This window comes from Epinephelus lanceolatus, chromosome 24 (genome assembly GCF_041903045.1).
Source record: "Epinephelus lanceolatus isolate andai-2023 chromosome 24, ASM4190304v1, whole genome shotgun sequence".
Classification (NCBI taxonomy): Eukaryota; Metazoa; Chordata; class Actinopteri; order Perciformes; family Serranidae; genus Epinephelus; species Epinephelus lanceolatus.
This window is the reverse complement of record NC_135757.1, coordinates 9,648,129-9,673,000: the sequence shown is the minus strand read 5'-3', so window position 1 is coordinate 9,673,000 and position 24,872 is coordinate 9,648,129. Positions and strand designations below refer to the sequence as shown.

The 24,872-nt window shown below is 42.6% G+C and overlaps 2 protein-coding genes across 2 annotated transcripts in view; one reads left to right on the top strand and one right to left on the bottom strand.

Annotated features, from left to right (window-relative positions):
- Nucleotides 1-9,658, bottom strand: part of LOC117250075 (rho GTPase-activating protein 6-like) — a 99,650-nt gene extending 89,992 nt beyond the window's left edge. Inside the window, exon 1 of the mRNA XM_033616058.2 lies at nt 9,030-9,658. Coding sequence (XP_033471949.1) covers nt 9,030-9,521 — 492 coding nt within the window. The 5' untranslated portion in view covers nt 9,522-9,658. The remainder of the gene's footprint in view (nt 1-9,029) is intronic.
- Nucleotides 9,659-14,617: 4,959 nt separating this feature from the next.
- On the top strand, nt 14,618-24,581 carry LOC117250078 (MSL complex subunit 3-like). Its single transcript, XM_033616063.2, has 14 exons — nt 14,618-14,868; nt 16,678-16,760; nt 16,971-17,066; nt 17,326-17,420; nt 17,506-17,603; nt 17,756-17,884; nt 18,159-18,316; nt 18,475-18,633; nt 18,754-18,989; nt 19,096-19,185; nt 19,430-19,539; nt 19,891-19,990; nt 20,091-20,175; nt 22,808-24,581. Exons 1-14 carry the CDS (start codon nt 14,770-14,772, stop codon nt 22,905-22,907), a joined length of 1,638 nt encoding a protein of 545 aa, XP_033471954.2. The 5' UTR covers nt 14,618-14,769; the 3' UTR covers nt 22,908-24,581.
- Nucleotides 24,582-24,872: the final 291 nt, after the last annotated feature.

Sequence of the window (24,872 nt, the reverse complement as noted above, 5' to 3'; positions counted from 1 at the left end):
GCTGAGACTTTGGTGGTCGAAGGTCAAGATCACTATGACCTCACAAAACATGTTTTTGACCATAACTCAGGAACTCAAGTTACGACTTTACTGGGACATCCTAATGTTTTCTGTTCATTATTCAACATCATAACACAGCAACAGAAGGGGAGAGATTTTGTCAGACACGGAATTGGCGACACTAATCCTGGGTGCCCATCTCGTGCTGATTGCATAAATGTCCTGTGCTGCCGGGGTTAAGATGTGTGTGAAGCATCTATGTTTTCACAGACAGGGATGTAAAACTTTTGATATAGTTGTCACACAGAAGTGGTGAATATATCTGTACTAACTGCACTGCCACCAGCAATTACATACTACAGAACTGTAACGGTGAGAGATTTAAAGAGGCCTTTTATGAGGTGGGAGCAATGGGCTTTATGAGCATCTAAAGATAAATTACAGGGCTACAGTGGAGCTAGCTTGCGCACACAGCGACATTAGAGCTGATATGCACCGCCTCGAAAATGCAACTACACACTGGGACTATGGCATGTACAGAGACAGCGTGTTTGGAATCTGACACTGGACTTTAAATCAAAACCTGCACCATAGGTATCCACTGCAGGGCTGCTGTAACTGCTGCCATAGCCCCTTATAAAGTACAAATCAAGCTTTGCTATGTAGTGAGATGGAGGCGACCAACTGTCTGCTCTGGTGTCTCATTTGTTTAGTGTAGTTACCAGAACTGCTTAGAAATACTTAGAAACCCTAACTCACTTGCATTGACCCGTACTTTCCCATCCTGTTTACAACTTAGAGGCCTTACATCTGCCAAAAAAAGAGAGAGAATTTCACTACGCCAATTGCATAATGTCAAGATGAAAGTATTTCGACTAAAAGAGTAATATTACTCTGCCTGTATGAGTCTGGGCGTTTCTGTTAGCTCCCCTTGAAAACACAAATCTGCCTGGTCTGTCAGGTTGTACATGTTAACGACCAGGCCGTTAATGTGGAGCATAATCAAACTACAGCCCGTGCAGACCCGAATTCATAAATCCAGAGCTTCTCCCAGGAGGGGGACTGTACAGAAGAGGAACATGCTGCAGAGATCATCTATACCATGAGTAGGGATGTTTAGCAGCAAGACACAACAGATGTGTAATTCATTCTGATGTAGTAAACACAAAGAGATTCCACCCTAAAATCAATCGTTTATGTGAGAGGCAAATGCAAACATCATCTTTAGATCTACAATATGTAATTTTCTCCTGCTTGGGTTCTCAATCAAAAACATTAACAAAAGACGGAGCAATAATATTCAGGTCGTTGCGGAGGGACTGCTAGCCAAGCTCCTGCTAACGTGTGCTCGCCATTTTCCTCTGACAACTTAAGATCCAGATGTTCAGGAGGTTTTTAGCCGAAGCCGAATTATCCACAGAGATCTCATCCTCTTCAAAACCAATGTACCGAGCAATTGAAACCTCTAAAAACTCTGAATAAAGCCAATGAAGTTAAACATTTGTGTTTCTCCATTGCTGTTTGGGACTGTATTGAGCTGCTGCTAAAATTTGGTCAACTTGTTTCAAGGATAATTTAAGATCCAGACATTTGATGACTAAATCTGATTGAAACATAGAGTTAAAAATGATAAACATCTAAAAAGTGTATCTTAAAAATGTGACTTAATACTGGATAAAAAGTCAATGACAGCATCTGGCAGACAACCACAACCCTGACACATGTGCAAAGGGGGGATATGATGCCACCAACAGGTGACAGTTAATTTAAATAACGGATTTCTCCTGGTTTGAACATTGTTGGAATTGTTTGGGTTTTCCCAATGCGGAATAAGCTACATATTGTATCGTTGAATCCCATAAAGACAAGAATAGATGTCCGTAGACTCCTGGCAGATCAATCTAGAACTCTAAGACAACAGTGAGGAGATCCAAGTCAGGCACTACAGCTGTACACCAAGAAAATCAACCTGTACTCCATCACAGTTTCAGTGTTTTGACAGAGGCTCTTGCAAAAGCGTGATCCTATATTTGACTCCTTGATCTACATTACGGTTCACTCACTATGCGCTGTTACAGTGATACTGTGTGGTTTAAAAAAAAAAAAAAGTATCTGTATTTGTGAAACTTCGAAATCCTTGGCTGAACCATCCGAGGTAGTGTGCTAATTTGATTCCAGCGTGCATTATGGCGCAAGCATTCCAAAGATGTCGAACCATCAAGGTCTTGTTCCTCCGACGCAGCCTCCTGACTTTGAGGGAACGTAGGGAGGAAATCAGGGAGGAAAGGCAGAATGGATAGCTGTGAGGTTCACAAGTTCAACCTTTCTGTTCCTAGAACAGAGAAATATAAATTCAAACAGCCAATCTTGCGTATTCAGTTTTCAAATATACAGTATCATCTGCTGATAGATGGATTTCTGTATCCCCACTACATTGCTTTCTTTTCTGGTTTGATTTTTATTAGAGTCTTGGAACAATTCACTTGTTAAACTTGTCTCATTCCTCAGTGTGTGATTGATGATGCAGCAACTAATCACAAAAGCCTGAGCCGGAGCATGTTTTCCTAGAACACTGGGAAACACTGGAATTAACTAATAATAGCCTTTACTCAGAGCTGAAAGGATTAGACGATTAATCAATTACTTTAAATGGATAGTAGAAATTATAGAAATTATAATTAACGAAAATCAATTGATTTAATTGGGAAAGTTCTCAAGTGAAATTGACAAAAATCCTTCAGACTACTCAAGTGCAAACATTTTGTACCTACTTTATGATATTTTATAACCCAGACGATTAATAGATTAATAAAGAAAACAGTCTGCAAATTAATCGGTAGTGACAGTAATTACTCGTCGCAGCCCAAGAGAGAACATTTCAAAAATGAAGTTACAAAGTGCTTCAAAGCAAACAACGATAAGAACGTCAGAAACAGCACATAGACAATCAAAGACTGACAAAAGCAAAGGAATGTGTCGTTGAAAATTGTCAGACACTCACTGCCCACCTGAAAATATGACTGTTTGGTACATAAAGAGATAGAGACTGTTTTTTCTGCTATAAAAGATGAAGTTGCCAACCTCATGAGCGTCTAACAACAAAGGCACGGCGACCTTTAGTCTTCCATCTGGACCTTAAAGCTGCCAGAGGGCTCGTGCAAGAGAATTACAAGGTGCAATCCAAAGGCAGTAAAATATTCAAATCCCCTCTAACAAGTAACCAGTGAAGAGTATATTCTCCCAGCTTTGATTATAGGCTTTGCTGCAGCATTTCTTTCCAATGGTCTTGTTCCGAACACTTCAGCAGCAGCAGAGAGCGTTGACATGTGTCAGCGCCCCGGCCTGTCTAGTTCATAGCATAAGCAGTGGCCAGCATGATCAGTTCATGCATGAGTTCCGATAAATAGGATATTAGCGTGAAAATGTTTTTACAGGATGAGTGAGCTGGCAACACAAATGTTATTCTAATTCGATAATTCACATACCATGTGTGGGATTCTGTCAAAACTATATCACAGTAATGTTACACAGGATATTCTACCCATTAGCCAACAACAGCCTGGTCTTTCTCACAGGGCATCAAAGCATGCTTGGGCACTTTCCCTGGCATCACTATAATCACACCGAGCACACCCTTTTGCGTCTGTGTGAGACGCATTGAGCTTTGCCAAAAACTCCAATCTGCGTCATTGTTAGATGCTCATAGTTTTGGATGTAGTTCAAAGAAAATGAAAATTTCTTGGGATGGGTGGGAAGGAAGGTGGATGGGTTCAACAATCACAGGACTTTCACCTGGGAGACCTGTGTTTGAGACCAACCCACAACAAAATCAGTTACAGCATTTTTTTTACTCAAAGCTAGGTGCTATTTAGCGACATACCGCTGCCTTTCCAGCCACATTTGTGGCACCGAAACCTGATGTCTTTTCCTAGCCATAACCAAGTGGTTTTGTTGCCTCAACCTAACCACCGATCCTACGCGTAAGTCGACTCACATGACTAACATCAACCACCTAACTGCTGATCCCATCTTACTGTAGACCCCTTCTGCGTCAAGATACAATGCAAAAGGCTGCCTGGCGTCATTATAGCAAAGCCAGGGCTTCATGCCCAAGCGGCAAAATATGTCAAAGATGTTTTTAGCGACACACCACTGCCTTTCCAGCAACTTTTGTACCACCGAAACCCGATGTTTTTAAGTGACATCCGCAATCTTTTCCATAACCAAGTGGTTTTGTTGCCTCAACCTAACCACCGATCCGATGCGTTAGTTGACTAACATGACTAACATCAACCACATTCTTCTCCTCACCACTGCAGACCCCCTTCTGCGTCAAGATACGATGCAAAAGGCGGCAAAATATGATCCATTACCAACATACTGTCTCTAATTGATTTGGGATTCTAGTGATAGTTGTGTTTCATTATTAGCATTGGAGAATGTTGTAAATTTTACCCTTTAACAGAAACATTTCCAGTCTTTCTTCACCAGTTGTCTTTTGCTGGAAGTGCAGGTGGTTTTAGTAGAGTATCTTTGAATATGTGCAACTTTCCTCATACAACATTTCGTACGTCCTATGAATAAGCACTCCACGAGTGATGTTACATCCTTAACGTTAAGTTACGTAATTAACGTTAAGTCATGAGTTTGGGTTTCGGCAAGTGAAGGTACTTTGGTTAGGTTTGGGGGAAAAAAACGTGGTGAGGACGTACCTTAAAATTACTCAAAGCTCCGAACACCAGTCTCCTTTTGTGACCCATCCACCACCCCAACCTGACTCCTTATTGCACTGCTCATGATCACTTCCTTTCAGTACACTGGTCACGTGATCGCAGCCTTCCAAAAGATGTGGGCTATGCACAAACTACTGGCTCATGATTACGTGGGATACATATACATTTTGGTGCATTACTTGTCGGAAAACGTACAGACAATCCATACGGTGGATGTTAAGATATTTCAGTCTGGAACAAAGTGATGGACAGACCAACCCATCAACATCGCTATATAGAGCTTTGGCACCAGCATGAATTTAAACATATTAAGTTAATCCTAAGAAAGCAGTCGACCAAAGTCTGTTTCTCTACTTCTTCTCTGAGCTCTGAGTCCTCTGACATAGTTCCTCAATGGTACATAAACATCAATAAACATGGGGGGCACTGAGAGAATTTAAAGAATGGTAACAGCATGTCAGTGACTGCAATTCTAAATGTTAGTATTCCAAATCAAGACACCGGTCAAATACTGACACTCAAGTAAACACATGATTTCACATGCTTTGCAAGGGACTGAAAGCAGCCAAAGAATCCATTTTCCATCAAAATCATCCAGAGTAAGAAAAAGAAAAATACATCTTCCAAATTCCAAATTGTCATGACTGCGCACTTATAAAGCAAATAGGAATGTGGGATTTTCTTTGTGTCAACACACATATATAACACCTACTGTATCATCACTGGTAAACCAATTGTGCACTAATACCGCCTCTTTAATCTTTATAACTAACATTGCCTTACATGAATAAATTACTCGACAAGACCAGAGCAGGCAGACACATTTTTCCCCTTCCTTCACTTTTCGTCTATGTATTAGTCGCTATAACATTCTGATCGCACTTGTAGGAATGCATGCATGTTACACTGCCAAGAGACAAAGCTCTGACCTCTATGAACCCATGCTATATTTAACTGTTATTAATCATTCAGTAGCGGGTTTTTTTAATTGTTAGAATCTGATTTTGTAATGTTTTTCTTCACTTCGCCCCTCTCCTAAAGCGTTAGGGTAAGTGGGTCTAAAAATAGCCTGCACAATGTCAACATTCTGGCGCCCCATAAACAACCAGGATTAAATTAGCCGACCACTGTTTCCTCTCTGAGCCCTTGTGCATGTGCGTATGGGTATTGCCGGAGCGGCAGAAAGACTGTTCGGTCTTAAGTTACAAATTCCATAGTGTTCCTGTAAAAGCTGTGACTGTTTTTATACGGCCAACTTTAGAGTCAATCACTCCACAAGAAGAACCACTTCCAGTCACCGACCCTCGCGCTGTAATAACACAGAAGGTACTTTCTTAAGATTCTTTTTTGCGTCATTGTTCTTTGAACATCAACAACCTGACCATGGAAAAATAGCTATTGAGCAATGATGGCCAATATAACTGTCAAGACACTGCTTTTTGTGTAAACCATTACATCTCCACTTTGTCTCTGCTGCTGCTTTCCACTCTTTTTCCTCTGTGCTGCTCCGTCCACGTCTCCCTCCTTAAAAAGGCATAGCACGAGACTTATCTGCGCAGGTTTCCCTACACACACACACACCGACACACACACTTACACACTTAGAGGTGCACATGCAAATCATTTTAAAGTCGGATCTTAAGCAGAGCAGAAGCCTGGACGTAAATTGGGGTGCATGACCGTGCACCTACATATAAAAGCTGCCGTACAGCAAAGAAATTAAAGTCTTTAGTCATATATCTCAGCTATTTTCTTTGTTCTATAAAACTGAGACCTAAATATAGTCAGTTAATAGCTTGAAACAATTTCAAAAGCTGGTTAAGTCGAATTTTGAGCAGTTTTATTGCTGGAGGAGCCCTTAAAAGACAAGTTACATCGGCAGTTTTATACATGAATCAGCTGCTGGACGCCATTTAGTTTAGCATTTTAATAGCCAGACAATGAGCACGAACATTACACATACAAGGACAATTTGAAAAAGAAATGGACACGGATAAACCGGGCTTGTGCCCAAGGCTCTGGAGTCAGTCAGCCTTAAGGATTTTTCCAAGTGGGTAGAAATATGTGTTCGAGGACGTGTTTATATGAGAGTACGTCTACATGTAAATAAAATGTAATGCGTGGGTGTTTTGTACGGTAGCCAATTAAATTGCTTGCTGTGCGGGAATGAATTTGTACGTCATTATGTAGCGGATTGGGCGTGTACTCTCACAGCGCTCAGGTGAGGTAGCGACCAGGTGCCAAACTGTAAGCAGCGTGCGGCCAAGAGACACAGCACCAAAAAAAAGAAACGGCTAATGAAGCAAGGTGAAGGGTTGGCTTCGTTCACCCTCACTGGCAAGCAATCAACAATCCTGCATAGTGTACCTTTAACGTGTGGTTAGGGTTAGGCCCAAACGCCACCTGGCTATGGCTAAGAAAAGTTAATGTTCTGGCTTGAAGTACCTGGTTTTGGTGGCGCTACCCCGGCAGGAAACCAGTACAGTCTCGGTAAAATATATATATCTGCTACCTTCCCAACATAAAGTCTTTGTTTACACTTCATTTCAGGTTTTAACTTCACACCAAACAGTGTGTGAAAGCTCCCAGCAGAGCAGCAACTTCTTGGCTCAGTATTTTTACAAACACTCTGAGGTGCAATAACTTCATGGTACAGATTGTACTAATGACTCCAAACTGATGGCCTCATGTTATCCTCGGTGGACCGTAGCAAGGGAGTTGGACAGCATGGAAAACAGAGCTGCAGCGGTGGGAAACTCTGCTGAGTGAGAGCTTCTGGACATCTCCGAGAGGAAGAGAGGGAGGAAGAGAGAGCGAGAGAGAGAAAGACAGGCGCGCTGCAAGAATCACAGCCGGAGCTGCTTTTCGTAATAGGAAATGATGGGAGAGCTGTTTGAGGGCCGCATGGCTTTGACCCTGTGACCACTCGCAGTCGTGAGAACCGAGTCCGGGGCCATGTGTCCTTAAGTCCCTCACATCGGCACACACAGGCGCCGCTGCACGTACACACACACACGCTTACACTCAGTGTGGAAAGACAAAATACAACTAAGGCAGGACTCCACATTGGAAGCAGGGAAATTATCATACCTTCTCACCAGTGCATGTGGACTCGTGCCAACTATGCAGCCTATAAAGCCCCCCTGCTAAAAGTAAGTTGCCCAAGTATGTTTTGGTTAGGATTTCATACGCTGCCCTCCCCTTATTCACACTCAATTTAAAGCCTGTATGAAGACAAAAGCCGGGCCAGCTCAGTGATGACAACAGCAGGAGAAAAACTCTTTGTTGGATTGATTTAATCCTCACATCTCCATAAGAGTTTCCTTAGCTTTCCCAGACTTGTGTGTGAGGTGTGAGCTCTCAAAGGGACTGAAACACGGGGAACAAGTCCAGGTAGGAGACGTAAAGCAGCATTCCCCTTCCCCCCATTAATTACCCATGTGCCCTTGGGCAAAACTACTCCAATTGTAGTGGTTTAATACTGCACGGCTTCCAGGTGCAGATGTCAGCGAGGGGTCAACACGCCCTCTGCGAAAACCAATAAAACTCCCAGTTTGGCTCCACTATCTCCACACACACCTGAAGTCATGATGTCAGACTCCGCACACGGACACATTTCAGATGCTCACGTTCAGGTTTCCAAGACTAAAACATGCGTTTGTCAGAGTCTTGCTGGAGTGGAAATAGATCTTCAGCAGATGTGTCTTCTGGCGTGTACGCAGCGGGTTTGCTTTGCTGCTAGCAGAAATAAACAGAGTGTTAAGTCTGCTGATTGCTTTTGCTAATTGTTCCAGGAGCTGTCAGGCCTGCTGGTCGATTAAATCAAGGGTTCTGAGGAACTTGATATAGAAATAGGGATGAAAGCATTAAGGATTTGTTGGTGGCTGCAAGAGCATAGGCTCGTTTCAACATTGGGGAGGTTTGAGGATCTTCAGGGAGAAAGATCTGAGCATCAAATTTTAATTACTCGCATTTTGGTGAGTTTCCCTGCACCAGTCTGGGCCTTTTACGCATGATCTATGGTGTAAATGTCGTTAAATCTATCAAAATAAAAGTCCTCTGTTGTTTGCATGTTTTTATTTGGGGGGGGGGGCAAATGCACAGGAAAGTAGCAGGGGACTTTTATTTTGACAAGTTTTAAAGTTTCACCATAAATTGTGTCCCCTGGGTTGCCTTATGTCCTTATGTTTGCACTCCAACTCTTAAAAACTTGGCCACACAGTACCTGCAGGATGACTTGATTAAAACCACAACAGAAGAAGAATGCACTGCATTTGAATATAAAAAAAAGTTTACCTCTGATTTCCACACAACATAAGCGTGAGAGCTGGACGGCTGCACTTTCCTCTGCAGCCACCTCCGCGGCGAGAAAAGCGTGCCGGTGCTCCCTGACTGCGCCGCGCCGGGTCCCCTCACCAGATACGGTAAATCCCCGGCGGTATTCCTTTTGGCACGCCTCTCTATATCATAGTCAAAGTGGAAGTTGGAGGATGGAGAAACATCCAGCGGTATGGAAGGAGAGGAGAGGGACGGCGTGATGGGCTCCTTGAGTGTCGGGATCTTGGTGCGTAAAGCCGGCTTCACAGCCGAGCGCTCCGGGGACGCACCTGCGTCCGCGGCGGCTCCAGAAAACGGCGCACCACTCGCTGCCTCGGTCCCGGTGTCACAGTGTCGTATGATAGCGGGGTCCAGGCTCCGGGTTTGGCGTAGCCTCCGCTTGGTTATGGCTTTGGAGGCAGGAGAGGAGCAGGAGAAGACGCTGTTGAGGAGTCCTTGCGCGGTAGACATGTCTCCTCGTGTTGGATCTCACATCAGCGCTGCTCAGTGCGTCTCTCTGCGACTGTAAGACACGAGTTTAGTGTTTCCCCATCAAGAGGAAGGTCCAAGTACAAGCTGGTGAAGAGTTGGAATGTGCTGCATCTGGCTGCGCAAAGTCTTCTTTCTCTCTCGGCGTGCTCCTCTGCGCATTGGTCATTCCCAAACTGGAGTGGTGTGAGGAGACAGTTTGAGAGTGTGTGTGTGTGCAACAGTGTGGGAGGGGGTTCAGAAAACTTGAGATGACCTTTTGCACACTGTAGTTTTGGTTTATAAGCAAATTTAATGTCAAAATATTACTATGAAGCACTTGGATTTTATTTTCTAACTTTCCATTTTATCCTTATTCACCTGAAACAGTTAACACCACTTGTTGCTGCTGACTTTCCCTGTTGCCTTTGCTTTAAAAATGTCTGGAAAGATGAGTTTCTATAATTAATAAGCTCATTTTCATAAAGGTAATTAGCCATGTAGACAGACAATAATCAGATGGGCAGAAGGTCACACACACAGACACTCAGACATGATTTAGCCAGGGATGAAAATAGGTGTATTAATCCTCGTCTCCCATTAATCCACCTCGCTGTCTGGGAATAATAGGCCTATCAGTGAAGCCTACTGTGTGCTATTATTAGCTGAACAATAAGTGAGCCGCAGGATTAATAGCCAGCGCCTTTCTTTATACACCTGTGCAGGAGGCTATATTCTAGTTTACACAGATGCTCGTGGAGGAGCCCAGTAAGGCCAGTGTGTTCAGATGGCCGTGTGGGACACAGTGAGACAGAGGGAGCAGGAGCATGTGTGGCCCAGTGTGTGAAAGTATGGGAAAAATGAAAAGAGACGGCAGGAGTCCGGAGAGGAGGGTGCCGGACGGCTGATAAAGGAGCTTATGAAGCTGCACCGCATGACACACTCGCACACATATACACACAGCACAGCATGACATGACACTGATAACAGCTGAGATAGATTTGACCCTTCTAAAAACAGTCCGCGGGGGAAAAGAATGAGACGCGGGCTGAGTGAAAACACAGAAGCAGGGATTATAGAAAGAAAACATGGTGTTTCGCATTAGTTCGTAAAGAGTTTATGGAAAGAAGCCAGCACTTGAGGTATTTTTTCCTGAACTGTGCCCCTCCATTTGGGGGTAAAGAGCCAAAAACATTATGGAACAATAGTACATAATTGAGACATGGGCGGACTATTAGGTGATGGGCCCCTGGGCACAGACATGCAAAAGGCCCCACCACTGCACCTCCATAGGAGCAAGACACACAGACTTTGTGCTGGCTTTGCATCTTTTTGTTGTTGTTGTTTTGCATCTTTTTGTAGCTGTCAGGATCCTTTTGCAGTTTTGTGTGTCGGTGGTAATTTTGTACGTCCTTGTGGATGTTTTGTGTTTAATTTGTTGTCTCTCTGAGGTCACTTTGTGTCTCTTGGGATATATTTGTGTACTTTTTGGTTGTTTTCTCTTTGTAGTCATTTTACGTCTCTTTGTGTCTCTTTGTAGTCATTTTGTGTCTCTTTGTAGTCATTTTGCATCTCTTTGTAGTCATTTTACGTCTCTTTGCATCTCTTTGTAGTCATTTTGCATCTCTTTGTAGTCATTTTGCGTCTCTTTGTGTCTCTTTGTAGTCATTTTGCATCTCTTTGTAGTCATTTTGCATTTATTTGCGTCTCTTTGTAGTCGTTTTGCATCTCTTTATGTCTCTTTTTAGTCATTTTGTGTCTCTTCGTGTCTCTTTGTAGTCATTTTGTGTCTCTTTGTAGTCAAATTGCATCTCTTTGTGTCTCTTTGTAGTCATTTTGCATCTCTTTGTAGTCATTTTACGTCTCTTTGCGTCTCTTTGTAGTCATTTTGTATCTCTTTGCATCTCTTTGTAGTCATTTTGTGTCTCTTTTTAGTCATTTTGCGTCTCTTTGTGTCTCTTTGTAGTCATTTTGCATCTCTTTGTAGTCATTTTGTGTCTCTTTTTAGTCATTTTGCGTCTCTTTGTATCTCTTTGTAGTCATTTTGCATCTCTTTGCATCTCTTTGTAGTCATTTTGTGTCTCTTTTTAGTCATTTTGCGTCTCTTTGTGTCTCTTTGTAGTCATTTTGCATCTCTTTGTTGTGATTTTGCATTTCTTTGCGTCTGTTTGTAGTCGTTTTGCATCTCTTTATGTCTCTTTGTAGTCATTTTGTGTCTCTTTGTAGTCATTTTTGTCTCTTTGTGTCTCTTTGTAGTCATTTTGCATCTCTTTGTAGTCATTTTACGTCTCTTTGCATCTCTTTGTAGTCATTTTGCATTTCTTTGCGTCTCTTTGTAGTCGTTTTGCATCTCTTTGTGTCTCTTTGTAGTCATTTTGCATCTCTTTGTAGTCATTTTGTGTGTCTTTGAGGTATATTTCTGTCTTTTTGGGTGTTGTTTTTTGTCTCTCTATAGTCATTTTGTTGCTCTTTGTAGTTCCTTTGAATGTCTTTGGTGTCATTTTGTGTTTTTAAAGATCAATATGTGTCTTTTTAAAGTGTGTTTTGTCTTTTGTAGTAAATCTTGTGTCTCTTCGGGCTTTTTTCATTTTTGGTTGGTTGTTTTCTCCTTGAAGTCACTTTACATCCCTTTGAAGTTCCTTTGAATCTCCTTGTAGTCGTGTTGTGTCTCTTTGAAGTAATTTTGTGTCTCTTTAAGGTTTATCGTTTATTTATTTATTTATTTTTTTTGTATGTCTCTTTGTATTTTCTTTGTCTTTTTGCATCTCCTTTTACTCGTTTTGTGTCTGTTTGAAGTTATTTTGTGTCTCTTAAGGGATGTTTATGTCTTTGTTGTTGTTTCGTATCACTGTAAAGGTCAATATGTGTATCTTTTAAGTGTATCTGTGTTGCTTTTAGTGATATTGTGTCTCTTAGGGGTATATTTGGGTTTTTTTTGTGTTGTCCTTGCTCTTTGTGTTATTTTGTGTCACTCTGTAGTTCCTTTACGTCTCCTTGTAGTTGCTTGACGGCACATGAAGCCATTTTTGTGTCTCTTTGAGGGATATTTGTGTCTTTTTTTGGTTCTGTCTCTTTGTTTTTGCTTTTTAGTCATTGTGTTTCTCTTTAACGTCATTTTATGTTCTTTGTAGTGCCTTTGTGTGTCCTTGTTGATGTTTTGTGTCTCTTTGTAGTTCCTTTGTATCTCCCAGTAGTCATGTTGTGTCTCTTTGAAGTATATTTGTGTGTTTTTGGTTGTTGTGTGCTTCTTTTGTAGTCTATTTGAAGTGTATTTGTATCTTTTTTTAGTGACTGTGTGCCTTTTTGTTGTTACTCTGCATCTCTGTGTTCATTTGGAGTCTTCCTGGTTGATACATGTTAATTTGAAACGGCCACTGACCCTATAGGCCTCTGGGCCTGTGCCTGGTAGGCCCGTTCAATAATTCAGATATTATGCAGACATGTTCCCATACCACATATTTAGAAAGTATTCACCCTTGCAGCATCCTTGACTTTTCATCTGGCTGCCTTCAAGCTCTTGTGTAATGCTCAGGTTGCCTTTAACATATGATTGACTGTGTGTGTAGCCATGAAAAACATTTAATGTGAAACAGTGATCATTTGACATGACTGTCAAAATGCATCAGAAGCGGTGAGGGTTGAAGGGAAGGAGAATAAATCCGCAGGGCTACACTTGAGCCAGTCACGTTCGGTGTTATATACACACTGTCCATATTTGGTATACAATAGTAGAGCAGCACCGCCTGAAACCATTTTAAGCAAAAATGAGCCTAGATTCAGCCACGGCTGTAGAGACATAGTTTCCTGTGCTGGGGATCAGTGTAGATTTCATTGTCCAAGCCTGTCAGGCAGATATGAATGAAAAGGTCGCGAGGTCAGGAAACAAAAGAGATCAAATTACTTTTAGCTATGAAACAATAATCCAGTGACACAGGGTCTATTTTTATACGTTAAAGACAATTAATTAAGCGTGAGTATGTTTGCAAACTTGCAGGTCAGTCTAAAATTAAAGACACACAGTGTGTACACACACAGTTTGGGCCCTGGAGCAACTCACCCAGATTTCACGTGTTCTTGGCTGTACATGTAAACATCCACATACTGTATGTATTTAAAAGCCACCATATTGTTCCACTAGAGGAAGATTAGATTATTGAGACATGGTGAGTTTTCGTTGACTGTATTTTGCCTCAAGGAAAAGGATCCTTCCCGAAAAACAACATGTTGCGCCCCCCATATGGGGTCTATGATATGTGGGGTTGCTGTCAATGCATAGGGTGGCTGAATATTTAATCTTAGAATATGATCAGTAGAGTTGTAATCGAGGCCATTTACAATCATCCAATAAATCCCCTGCAGGTTTGTAATCATTTTCACGTCATGGATCCCTAAACAGACACAGATGGCGTTCCTCTTTGGTGAGATTTTATCCCGGAGACCCTTATAGGACCATCTTTTTCATATGGATGTGGAGATTATAAAGATGGTGGTAAAATGGGAGGGGGGAGTAAAATTGGGATAAACACAGGTGAATTACTGTAAAAATCAGTTTCACGTGTTTTGTAGGCAACGCACGGAGCTCTGTGATGGGCCTGGGGCCTTTGAATGTTAGTTTAGAAACCTAATATTGATTATGTCACTTATACGCATGGTCCATTGAGACCCTGTAGGCTGCCCTTGGTACCAAATCATGCCTTTAAGATTATATACATGTATTACAGCTGATTAAACAAATGGAACAAGATGACTGCACAATTAAGGCCAATCGGGTTCATGTAGACATTTATTGTGCGCCTATACTTCCATCTGTTGGCCGCATTTTGAAATTGTAGTATGAGTACGGTGTCCGTGGAAGACCATTTCAATATTTTGTATTGCCTTTTCGTGCTGCCTTCCTGGTTGTCGTAAATGTTGCGAGCAGAACTTGTTCATACTGAAATGAGCCAGCAAATAAAAAAAAAAATACTACACGGTGAATACGGATGAACGAATAAGGACATTAGGGTCTTTTTTGTAAGAATTCACAGACGTTATTTCCGCGTGATATTAAGTTCCCAAGCCGAAATAGAAAATGACGAGGCGTCGGTGAAGGCAGCAAGATGATGGTTGCGTTTATCCCACAACAGCGCCATCCCTCCAAAGTCTGTTCTGGTGGGAGACCCCTCGCAGGAAAAGCGCTCGGCAAGGAAAGGGTTAAGGAGTTTGTAGGGTCCAGATCGATGCCCCCTCTCCCACACGTCGCCATGAACAAATGAATTCGCGGGGAATTAAATATCCATTTCACAAAGGAGAAAGAGTCCTGTGCTTTGAACCCGACCCCACCAAGGCTAAAGTGTTGTATGACGCTAAGGTAATGTTTGTGCATTTAATATAGCTGTTCGGTATTTCGACTTTGTCCAAACGAATAGTTTATATCGGACAAGCAGGGTCGTGTTGTGTAAAGTGTGGTAAGTTAGCCTGTGTGAATCAGGCCTAAGAACGAAATCACATTAGCTCTACATATAACGGTTACAATTTCTCCCATGGTTTCCGGGTACGTTTGATTGCACGTTTCCTCCTGTAGCGCATAATTTAAGTAGTGAATACAACTATGTTTGTCGCTGTTAGCTTATTCCTAAGTAGGCGTCTGTCAGCTGCAACTGCCACCAGTAATTACAGGACAAAAACGCTGCATTGATTAACGTTAGGGGTCGTTTGTAGTGCAGTAAAGTAGCGTTAGCTAGGTGGCTAACATCCAAACTAGTGCAACGCCAACATTTAGGCTAACAAACAAACACACCAACACGTCCTCCACTAACTTGCATTGTGTGCGAGCAGCTTGGAAAATAATATTAATGTTTCAAGCACATAAAAATGCTCTCGCAGACTATTTGAGCGTTATTTTCTTGTCGGCGAAGTGCGTAATGTCGTTGTGGCTAGCTTGCTAGTTAGCTAGCTAATGCTAATAATAGAGCGTTTGTTTACATCGACGCACTGTAGCCGGGGTTAGCTAACAGTTAGCATCGACTGTTGTTCAGCTGCATGTTTGTGAGATGCAGCGGTGAAAGAAGCTTAAGGTATTTTACAGGGCCTAATGCTATGTTAAATGGCAATTAATATTTATACGTTTGGCTGCATCCAATATTTTGCAGCAACACGCAGCTGACGTTAACGTTAGCTACCTAAAGAAGCAAAAGCAAGATAAGTGATACGCCATTTTATTATTTATAATAAATACATGTAAGTATTGTTTTAGTGTTGAAGCGCGTCTTTAAGATGCTTGTTTAAATAACTGACATAGTGTTGTGTAATTTGAGTAGGACGTATGCTTCATTTTACAGCATGAAGAAAGTTAAGGCTACTATGCTAACTGTAGGTTAGCCTTAGCTTACATCACAATGCCTAGGGTTATCATAATACTTAATACTAGGTCGATAATGAATGGAAAATATTAACTGAATTGATGTTTGTTTCTAGTTAATGCACAGTCTGGAACCAGGGCAATTTGCATTATGTTAAGTCCTGGTTTTCAAAGTAATTACTTATAAATATGAAATGATAAGACATTGAAATATAGTAGTTGTCAGTTCCATCAGTTTGTAGTAGACGTAGTCATTATATAAATGTCATTATATAGCGTCAGACATGGTCATCATCTTGTGTCCTTGCTGACTGAGGGTAGAAGCTCCTCCTGAGCCTCTCATTCCCATTTCCCAGCAACATTGAACCAATTCTGGTCTGGTTCCAGCAAGTAACGTTTGAACCACTCAGAGCATTTCATCCATCCATTTTTGTAACCACTTATCCTCTTGAGAGTGGCAGTACCATTCACGCTCACATTCACACCTACGGCCAGTTGAGAGTCACCAATTAACCTGCATGTCTTTGGACTGTGGGAGGAAGCTGGAGTACCCAGAGTACACAATCTACAAACTCTGCACAGAAGGGCTTGGGATTGAACCAGGAACTCTTTCGCTGTGAAGCGACAGTGCTAACCACCACTACAGAACAGTACTTGAGTAAATTCACATATGTTCCACCTCTTCAGACTCAACCAAAGTGTTGCAGAAATTATATTTGCTAAATTGTGACTCGAGGCCACTCAAGTGGTCTGGTGATGCACGGGAGGCTAAAGCAAGACTGATGATCTGAGACTGATTGTTGTGTGCTCACATTACAGGTCATTGATGTCCTGATCGGTACAGATGAACATGGAAGAAGAATCCCAAAGTACCTGATTCACTTCAACGGTTGGAACAGGAGGTTATTATACCTGTCTTTCTTTAATCAACGTTACATGAACATTGTTTCATACTTAACTATATTATACTCATCATAGTGTTTATCATTGCAAAATCTCATGTTCATCAACCTGTGTCATGATAGATCTATAAAACTCTGCTGTCAAACTGTGCAGGTCTGTGTGATTTTTTTTTTTTTTTTTTTCTTGAAATTTTTTAAATGTGTGTGTAGCTGGGATCGTTGGGCTGCTGAGGATCATGTCCTAAGGGACACTGAGGAAAACCGTAAATTGCAACATAAACTGGCTCGCAAAGCTCTAGGTCGCATGTAAGTTCATATTATGTTCATTCATACCATCAAAGTGTTTAACCATGGAGTATATTATCTTGTATGTGTAGGCCTCTCTTAGTAGAGAGAATAATCTTTAAATGACTTTTGTTACTTAATTCAAACTCAAACCACAAGTCTAGTGCAGTGTATGTCAGTGTCTGGTGTGTGTCCACATGTTTTAGATTTGACCTTTCTGTTAGTTTGTTCTGTTTTTAGATGAAACTGATACATAGTGTGTTTTCTTTCCCGGCGGCAGGAAGAGAAGGGTATGGGCGAAGAGGCGTCGTCGTCAGTCTGGTACTAAATCTTCTCTGAAGACTCTCCCTAAGGAGGACGACAGTGATGACGCATGTGAGAAATCTTCCTCCGTCTTTGTGTTTCGCTCCCAGTCTCCCTCAGCAATCAAATTAATCCCTCCACATTCTTCTGTCTCTAGGTTTGATTTCGTCGTCAGAGAGCAGTGACGGGGACGACTCTGACCCTGAATCTTCAAATAGCGGGGACAGCACCTTCTCTGAGGATATCAACAAGATGGTGAAGTGGATCAGTTCAAGAGGATATATAGACCTCGATATTTACATTTTAAGGCCTTTAGTTTCATGACCAGGATGTTTGTTCAAGGAAAACGACATCCTTGTAGTTTGTATGGACCCTGTACCTAAAGGTTCATATCTTGTTTGTTTCAGAGGGTTGAGCCAGACATTAATGTTAAAAGGGAATGTGAGGAGAAGATCGTCCACGTTGACATCAACATCCCTGATACTCTGAAGAAGAAGCTGGAGGATGACTGCTTTTACATCAACAAAAGGAAGAAGGTACACACACAGCCCAGTTGTCAGATTGGATGTTGGCATCGTATGTGTCTGCAAACCACAGACACATTTAAACTTTACGTTTCAACAAGGCTTTGGTTGACGTGTTAGATTCAGGCACAAAACCCCACTTGATTATGGTCAGGAAAGGATCGTGTTTGGCTTGTAATACCTGGTTTTGGTGGCTAAAAATGGATATGGAAGTCTGCTTAAACTGAATTTATTTGAGGGTTGCTCAGATTGAATGGATTTTTTTAACATGTTTTTTCTCTCCTAGCTGGTGATGGTTCCCTGTCAAACGAATGTCGTGCACATCCTCGAGTCCTACGTCAAGCACTTTGCCATCAACAAAGCATTCATGGCCAACGAGCGGTACCGGCGGCAGCAGAACACCACGCAGAACAGCAGCCCACAGCCGATCCCTCCGGAGAAGAGGTGAGTGCACGCACACACTCTGAACAGAGGAAAAATAGCATGATGTAAACAGATGTGCTCTTTCATTTGGATTTTTTGGATTTTTATATTATGGCTCACAGTTGCATATCGTGCATGATTATTGACATTAACTAATCCCTATATTTCCTTTGTTTAAGCGAGGAGTTGTGTAAGGAGATGGTCGACGGCTTGAGGATCACGTTTGACTTCACCTTACCCATGATCCTCCTCTACCCCTGTGAACAAGCTCAGTTCAAAAAGGTCAGCTCCTCCAGGCTTTTCCTGGCCGTCAATGAAAGCTCCCCCTGCTCCAGCAAGTAAGAAATAAGTCCTGTGTGTTGTTTCCAAAACAATGGCGTGACTGTGAGATACTGCATTTGACTGTCGTGCGCTATCATTAAGCCACAAGCCTTGTTCCTCTTCTGTCGTATTCAAAGTGCCCAACGAGAGCGCAGCCCGAGTCCGTTGGGACACAACCCGCCCACGCCCCAGTCCACAGACAGCCAACCAGCGCTGAGCGACATTTCTGCCACCACACCCACCGCCCCAGCCCCCACCCCAAAACGCCGGCGTCACCCTGACATGGACTGCATCTCATTCCAGTCCCAGTCGCTCAGGCGCTCCACCAGGAACACATCTGGAGGTGACCGACCAGCTGAAGGAAGCAGTGGAGGTACACAATGCATTTCATATAAAGGGACTGTTTCTTTCATGTGTCTTCTGTTGGGAATTTGTCTGACACAACAATGATTGTACTTGTGATGTATGTAATGATTTAGGTGGAGGCAGTGCCACAGCATCCCCGCAGCTTAAACGCCGTTTGGTCGACACCACATCCCAGCCCAAGTTCTTCCTCAACCTTGACAGAAGTAAGACGGCACTCCGTCATTCAAATATTTGCAGTAACCAGTTTTGCCCAGTAGATGGTGTCATTGTACTTATTTGCTCAAAGCACTGACGACTCTCCTAAAACGGTCTCTGCACTCGTCAAACTTTTTGTGTCTTGCATTAATCCTCGCTGTCATTGCTTTATTTTTTTAGACATATTTCTGCAGTGAAAAGCAACACAGCCTTAAGTTTATTTGTAAACATGTTGTTGTTCTCTTTACCCAGAAACCCCAGTACACAGTGGCTCATCCTCCCCGTTGCCCTTGACGCCGAGCAAAGAGCGGAGCGGGCCTTTCTATGGCCTTGAGAGCCGCAGAAACAATGAGCTTAACGAGGTGATGAAATTATGTGTGTGATGAACGTACTAGTAGCTGGAAGGGAAACAATATTCAGCTCAAGGACATAAGAATAGTTACATAAATGGCCTCCATCATTGCAGGGAGACAATTTAAGTAACCTGTATGAATTGAACCAAGCTAAACACTGTGTATGAAACTGTGTGGTCCTTGTGTGTTTAATAATTCAGTTATACATTGTCGTTATCAAGTTCACATTGACCTTTCAGTGGAAACATATTAAACATTTATCATAACTTTCAAATGCAGGGCCGCACATGGTATATCAGTGTAAATGTGTGAAGCCTGAATGTTCCTGTTAAAAGCTTTTCCCTTTACTCTGTCAACCAGGTCCTAAGTTGGAAGCTGACTCCTGATAACTACCCTCAGCATGACCAGCCTCCTCCACCCTCCTACCTGTATGGATCACAGCACCTCTTGCGTCTTTTTGGTCGGTGTCTTTGATCATTTTGAAGCCTTTCTCATCAGTTTCTTGCGCCTTTGTGCAGCATCTTTCTGTTACCATGCTCAAGGTCTTGCTTTTCTTCCAGTGAAGCTTCCTGAGATCCTGGGGAAAATGCAGATCCCTGAGAGGAATCTCAGAGCCCTCGTCAAACATTTGGAGCTCTTTCTCAGGTAGGACTATTGTGCTTACATTAAATGTACCCGTATTTCTTCCTTCAGAAGAAAGGGACATAAGCTGTTCAATTAAAATGGGTTAAGGAGATTAAGTACAGGTTTCAAGTTCCTTCACGCTGTGCAAATAGGAAAGCGCCAATCTTTGGCTCACTCAGGCCCGAAGGCTTACAGTTTCTCCACTAAAACATTCAGGCGTAATATTGAAATCTCACCCCCTTCCTGAAAAATGTATTGTGCCATCAGGTGAACGGAAACTGTGTGAAATCATGCAGAATTTCCACGGAAGATAAATCATTAAAAAGCCAAGGTGCTGCATTCAATTAACGGGACAGGAAATAGGAAGCACTTTGACTCAAAATGAACCTTGCCAATAACATGCACGGTTCATTAACCAAGGTCTGACCTAGCTAAGCGTTAAAGCTCAATAGTAGCTGGCAGTTTTGAGCCGCTGGAAGTTCTCATTTCGCAAGGAGAGAGGGGCAGAATCTGGAAGCTATTGGCACAATCTCTCAAACACCCTTCACAAATACACATGCACATACATTACCTGATGTAGTGCAAGAAATTAAAAGATGGAGGACAATAGAATTCAGCAAAATACAAAAATAGTGATTGTCAGGAAATGATTATTACACCAAAAATAACCCAGAAACACCAAAACAAAAAGGCAAGGAAGAGTAAGTAAATGAGAACATTGGGGGTTGGAGGGGAGGGAGAGATGGAGTGAGAAAGAGCATGTGTTGGAGGGAGGGAGATGAGTGGGCGTTACACAAGCGCGGGAGTCTAATCTTTAAATCCTCCCGAGCGATCTTCAGTTCAGCCGGTCCCAAACCTGAGGGATTTAGGTCCTCTCATTCTCTAATCAAACACACGCCGTACTGCCTTCTGCCACCAAGCAGTGCTGTGGAGCAGCGCCTGAACTCACCATGGAGCAGACACAAATCTGAGTCCGAGGGCCAGAATTACCTCTAGCTCAGTACTCGTGCCACGAACTCATGAGGTGGTCTTCTGAAAATAGCTAACGCTGGCATTCGGGAAGAGAGTGGTGTGCAGTATGATGACAGCATTCAGTTACATATGTGATGCACAGATTTCTGTTCTTGCGGCGGGGCATAAGGGATCTAAAGCAGCATTGTCAACACGGGCAATCCGCACACTGCATTTGCAGTTCCTCTTGGCAAAGCATATCATGCGGTGTCATCAGCAGTTGGGGGAAACATGGGTAGAAAGCCTTTTAATTCACTCCATTGGCTCTGGACTGCAAATCAGCTGTGCATCTCTTTTCATAGGACATTATTCTGCAAAATGGCACCGACAATAACTTGGATGCAATAAGGAGTGAAGTGTTTCAAAGTAAATCACTCTTGCAGTTTCAGTCCCCTCTGCAGCTCTGTGATGAGCCGCCGAGACAGGATTGATAGTGTTCGGCACAGGAAACACTGACATTCCTCTCTCAGTAACCAATTAATGTTTCCAGCGTTCCGGAGACTCTGCAGGACACTGGACGCAAACTAAAACGCCGGCGTCTTTTGGGAAAGCCTTCATGCCTTTTACTCTGAAATCAGCCTCATGGCAGATTGTGCAGAGCGGGCGAAAACTGATTGATGTCGCAGAGACTGAAGTGCAGTGCATTCTGGGATTTGGCCGCAGTTGATCTCTCACTCTCCCTTTCTCCGCAAGAATGATTATGATTAAGTGTGAGTGTGTGTGCACATGTGTACGCACACGTTATGCTGATTTACAATGTGTATGCCTAAAGCGGCTTGCCTTGTGTTATTACTGATCTAACAGCAATAAAGATTAGGCTGAATTTCTGGCACCAAAGAATTAAAAAAATAGATTTTCCGAGGAATAAATGTGAATTGAAACCTTTACAGTGCTTTTCAGTGAATCTCTTGGAATCGTCTTTGTGTTTTCGGTGAAGAATTAGGCTTAAATTAACTTAATTTCGATACACCCCGTCTCGCTGACCTTTGATCCGTTCACTGTGGGGTGCTCACATGTTCCCTTTATTGTCCCATTAGGTTGTTTGTTATTCGTTGTCAAAGCGTTCTTAAGTTCTCCTCTGATGAGGATAATTTGTTTGCATTGAGATTAGGAAGGCCGGTGGAGCTAAGATGAGATGGCAAGATTTAGAGGATTTGGCCGAGTAGCGGATACTAAGAAGATTCCGGATTAGTTTTCCCCGCTACTGATTAGATGGGAGGAGGGGAGGGGGGGATTTTTCACTCTTCCCTCCCTGACTGCTGGTCGGTCGTTCTCATGTTCTCAGTCTTTCTTTCGTAGCGATTGGTTCTCTGATGGTGGTGGTATAGGGATGGATGAGGGGGCTTTGTGTCTGACATATATACCCGCGGACAGAGGGCAAGGGGTCTAGGATTTATGTGGAATGAGCCAGGGATATCTAGGAAAACCACAAGCGAACTGGGACGTGACATCCGAGACGCTTTCCTGTCGTTGCTTTTTGCGTCATGTAAGCCTATCGTGTCCGTTCTGTTTGTCATCGGACAAACGGCTCATGTTGAATATTTAATGTGAACAGAGTGGGCTTCTGTCGTTGGGGTCAGAATATCTCACCAGATTTCCCTTTCCTGTACTTCCTTTCCCCCGCCCTCTCTCTGTCTCTCAGGTTTCTGGCAGAGTTCCACGAGGACTTTTTTCCAGAGTCCGCATATGTGTCCGCATCAGAGGCCCACTACAGCATGAAACAACCAAGGCCAATTTATTAAAGGAGACATCGGCCATTGTGTTTCCTTCCTTTGCTTCTCTCTACCCTGACCTACCCTTCAGCTTGTCTAGACTGACCTGTCTGGGCTCGTGTACAGAGGAATAAATAGCAGCTGCCTCTGGAGTTCAGCTGTGTTGTGTTTTCCCCGGACCAGCCTTTCTTCTCCTCTGACCTAATATTAGTTCTCCTGCTGGTACCTTGTGGAACCAGTTGCTTCTACCATGCCACTAACCCTCGCCCATCGCTCTGCTTGTAGGACTGTCCTGCATGTCAAGTCACCCTGCTCCGCTTTGCGTCAATGTACTGCTCCGAGGCATGTCGAGCGCTGTGTGTTGGCATGCGCTACCTTTTTTGTAGCCCACATTTAATACCACAAAGGCTAAGTCCTCATTGTCTTCATTTTTGTTACCTGGGCTAAGACCAGGCCAAGGCTTGATAATTCTCTTGCCTCTCAGATATTAGAGGCTGGCTGGAACAAACAGCTTTGAATCATTCAGCTGTGGACTGATTGGCGAAACCCCTTTCCGAACTCTGACTATGTCACTTTTTATATACAGCCACAGTGTTGGAATATTTGGGCCTGTTCATAGAATGGAAACAGACACAGATTGTAAAGCCATGTGTTCTTGTTCTGCCCATCAACTAAACTAATTTTGGATACTCTGTAGGGCACATCTGATTTGCCTGTTTGTTAGCCTGGCCCGTCTTTATGTAGTGACTTTCTGCAAGCGCTTCCCACGCAGCACCGCCAATGATCTTCTGGATACGCTTCCGCTAATACTACAGGATGACTTGCTCCTACTGTCCTGGAGATGCTGTGCTGCTTTCGCTGAGCAATTCTAATTTACTGACTCTTAAAAACTTTCAGGAATGTTGTTCCTGTGGATCTCTCTGTAGTGATGCCCCTTTTTGAATACCTAATGTCCACTCAGTGTCCATGAGACGTTTTCTTATTTCTTGCTTTGTCTTGCTTTTCATGTTGTCCTGTGCATGTCTGATAAATGTCTAGCTGCTTTTTATTTTCATGTTTTTTTTCTGCCTGTTCCTCTCACTGTGGCAGCCTGACGGCACAACGGCGAGAAATTGGAAAGACGGCGTTCTATGTACAACATATCCGAGAATAACCGCGCACAGCTAAAGATCTGAGGTTGTTAGTATTTGCAGATTTTAAAGATTGTTTCAGATAAGCTTGAATCATTGAGTAGCGCAAAGGTAAGACAATCGCTTCGGTGGGTCAAATTGAAAATATATTTTTATGATTTGCAGCATAGCAACTGATGCCATTAAACAAATGCTAGGAGTTCCTTGTGCAACAAGTTAATGCAACAAAAATGATTGTTACGCTTAGTCGTGATGTCTTTGTGAAAATGTAAATACAAAACACCTGTTGATCATTGTGTTATTTATTTCTCTGTGGATCTCCCTGTTCGTGTGTAGGTTGAATTTGTTATGAAATACTTGATGAGACCCATTCCAGACCAGTTAATATACAGCTAGTTTGTCTCAGATGTTTCTGTCAGTAAGCTATAAATGGCTGTTGTAACACACTTGTTTGCAAAATACAATGGTTCTGATTTCCATGTTATGTACAGGACTTTTCTGTTGTTAATTTTCAAAGTATGTTTCCTTTCAGCTCTGTTTTCTTCATAGAGTTTAAATAAAGACTTTCTAAAACTCATCGTCTTATTGACACACACATTAAGCACCATTTTCTTTTTCAGTTTTTCCAATCTTGATTGATACCTCATTCCTTTGCCTTTTCTTGTCTTTGTACTTTCCACTGTAAGATGAATCAGCTCGGAGCATGCAAATGGATTTGAACCAGCAAAAACCTCCCGAAGCACTCCTCTATTAAAAGTTAAATGTAGACAGGAGAGTTTTATCAGCTACCTTGACCTTCAATTTCTCCAGACTGTAGCTAAGTGTAGTTACTGCAGCTTGACTTTTTGAATCTGCTGTTGTTTCT

What these genes read in the sequence shown, in the direction of transcription:
- LOC117250078 (XM_033616063.2), top strand. Translation starts at nt 14,770, where the DNA reads ATGAATTCGCGGGGAATTAAATATCCATTTCACAAAGGAGAAAGAGTC. An exon ending in AAGTGTTGTATGACGCTAAG is followed by an intron (nt 14,869 to 16,677) that starts GTAATGTTTGTG and finishes CTCACATTACAG; the next exon opens with GTCATTGATGTCCTGATCGG. An exon ending in GAAACAATGAGCTTAACGAG is followed by an intron (nt 19,540 to 19,890) that starts GTGATGAAATTA and finishes TCTGTCAACCAG; the next exon opens with GTCCTAAGTTGGAAGCTGAC.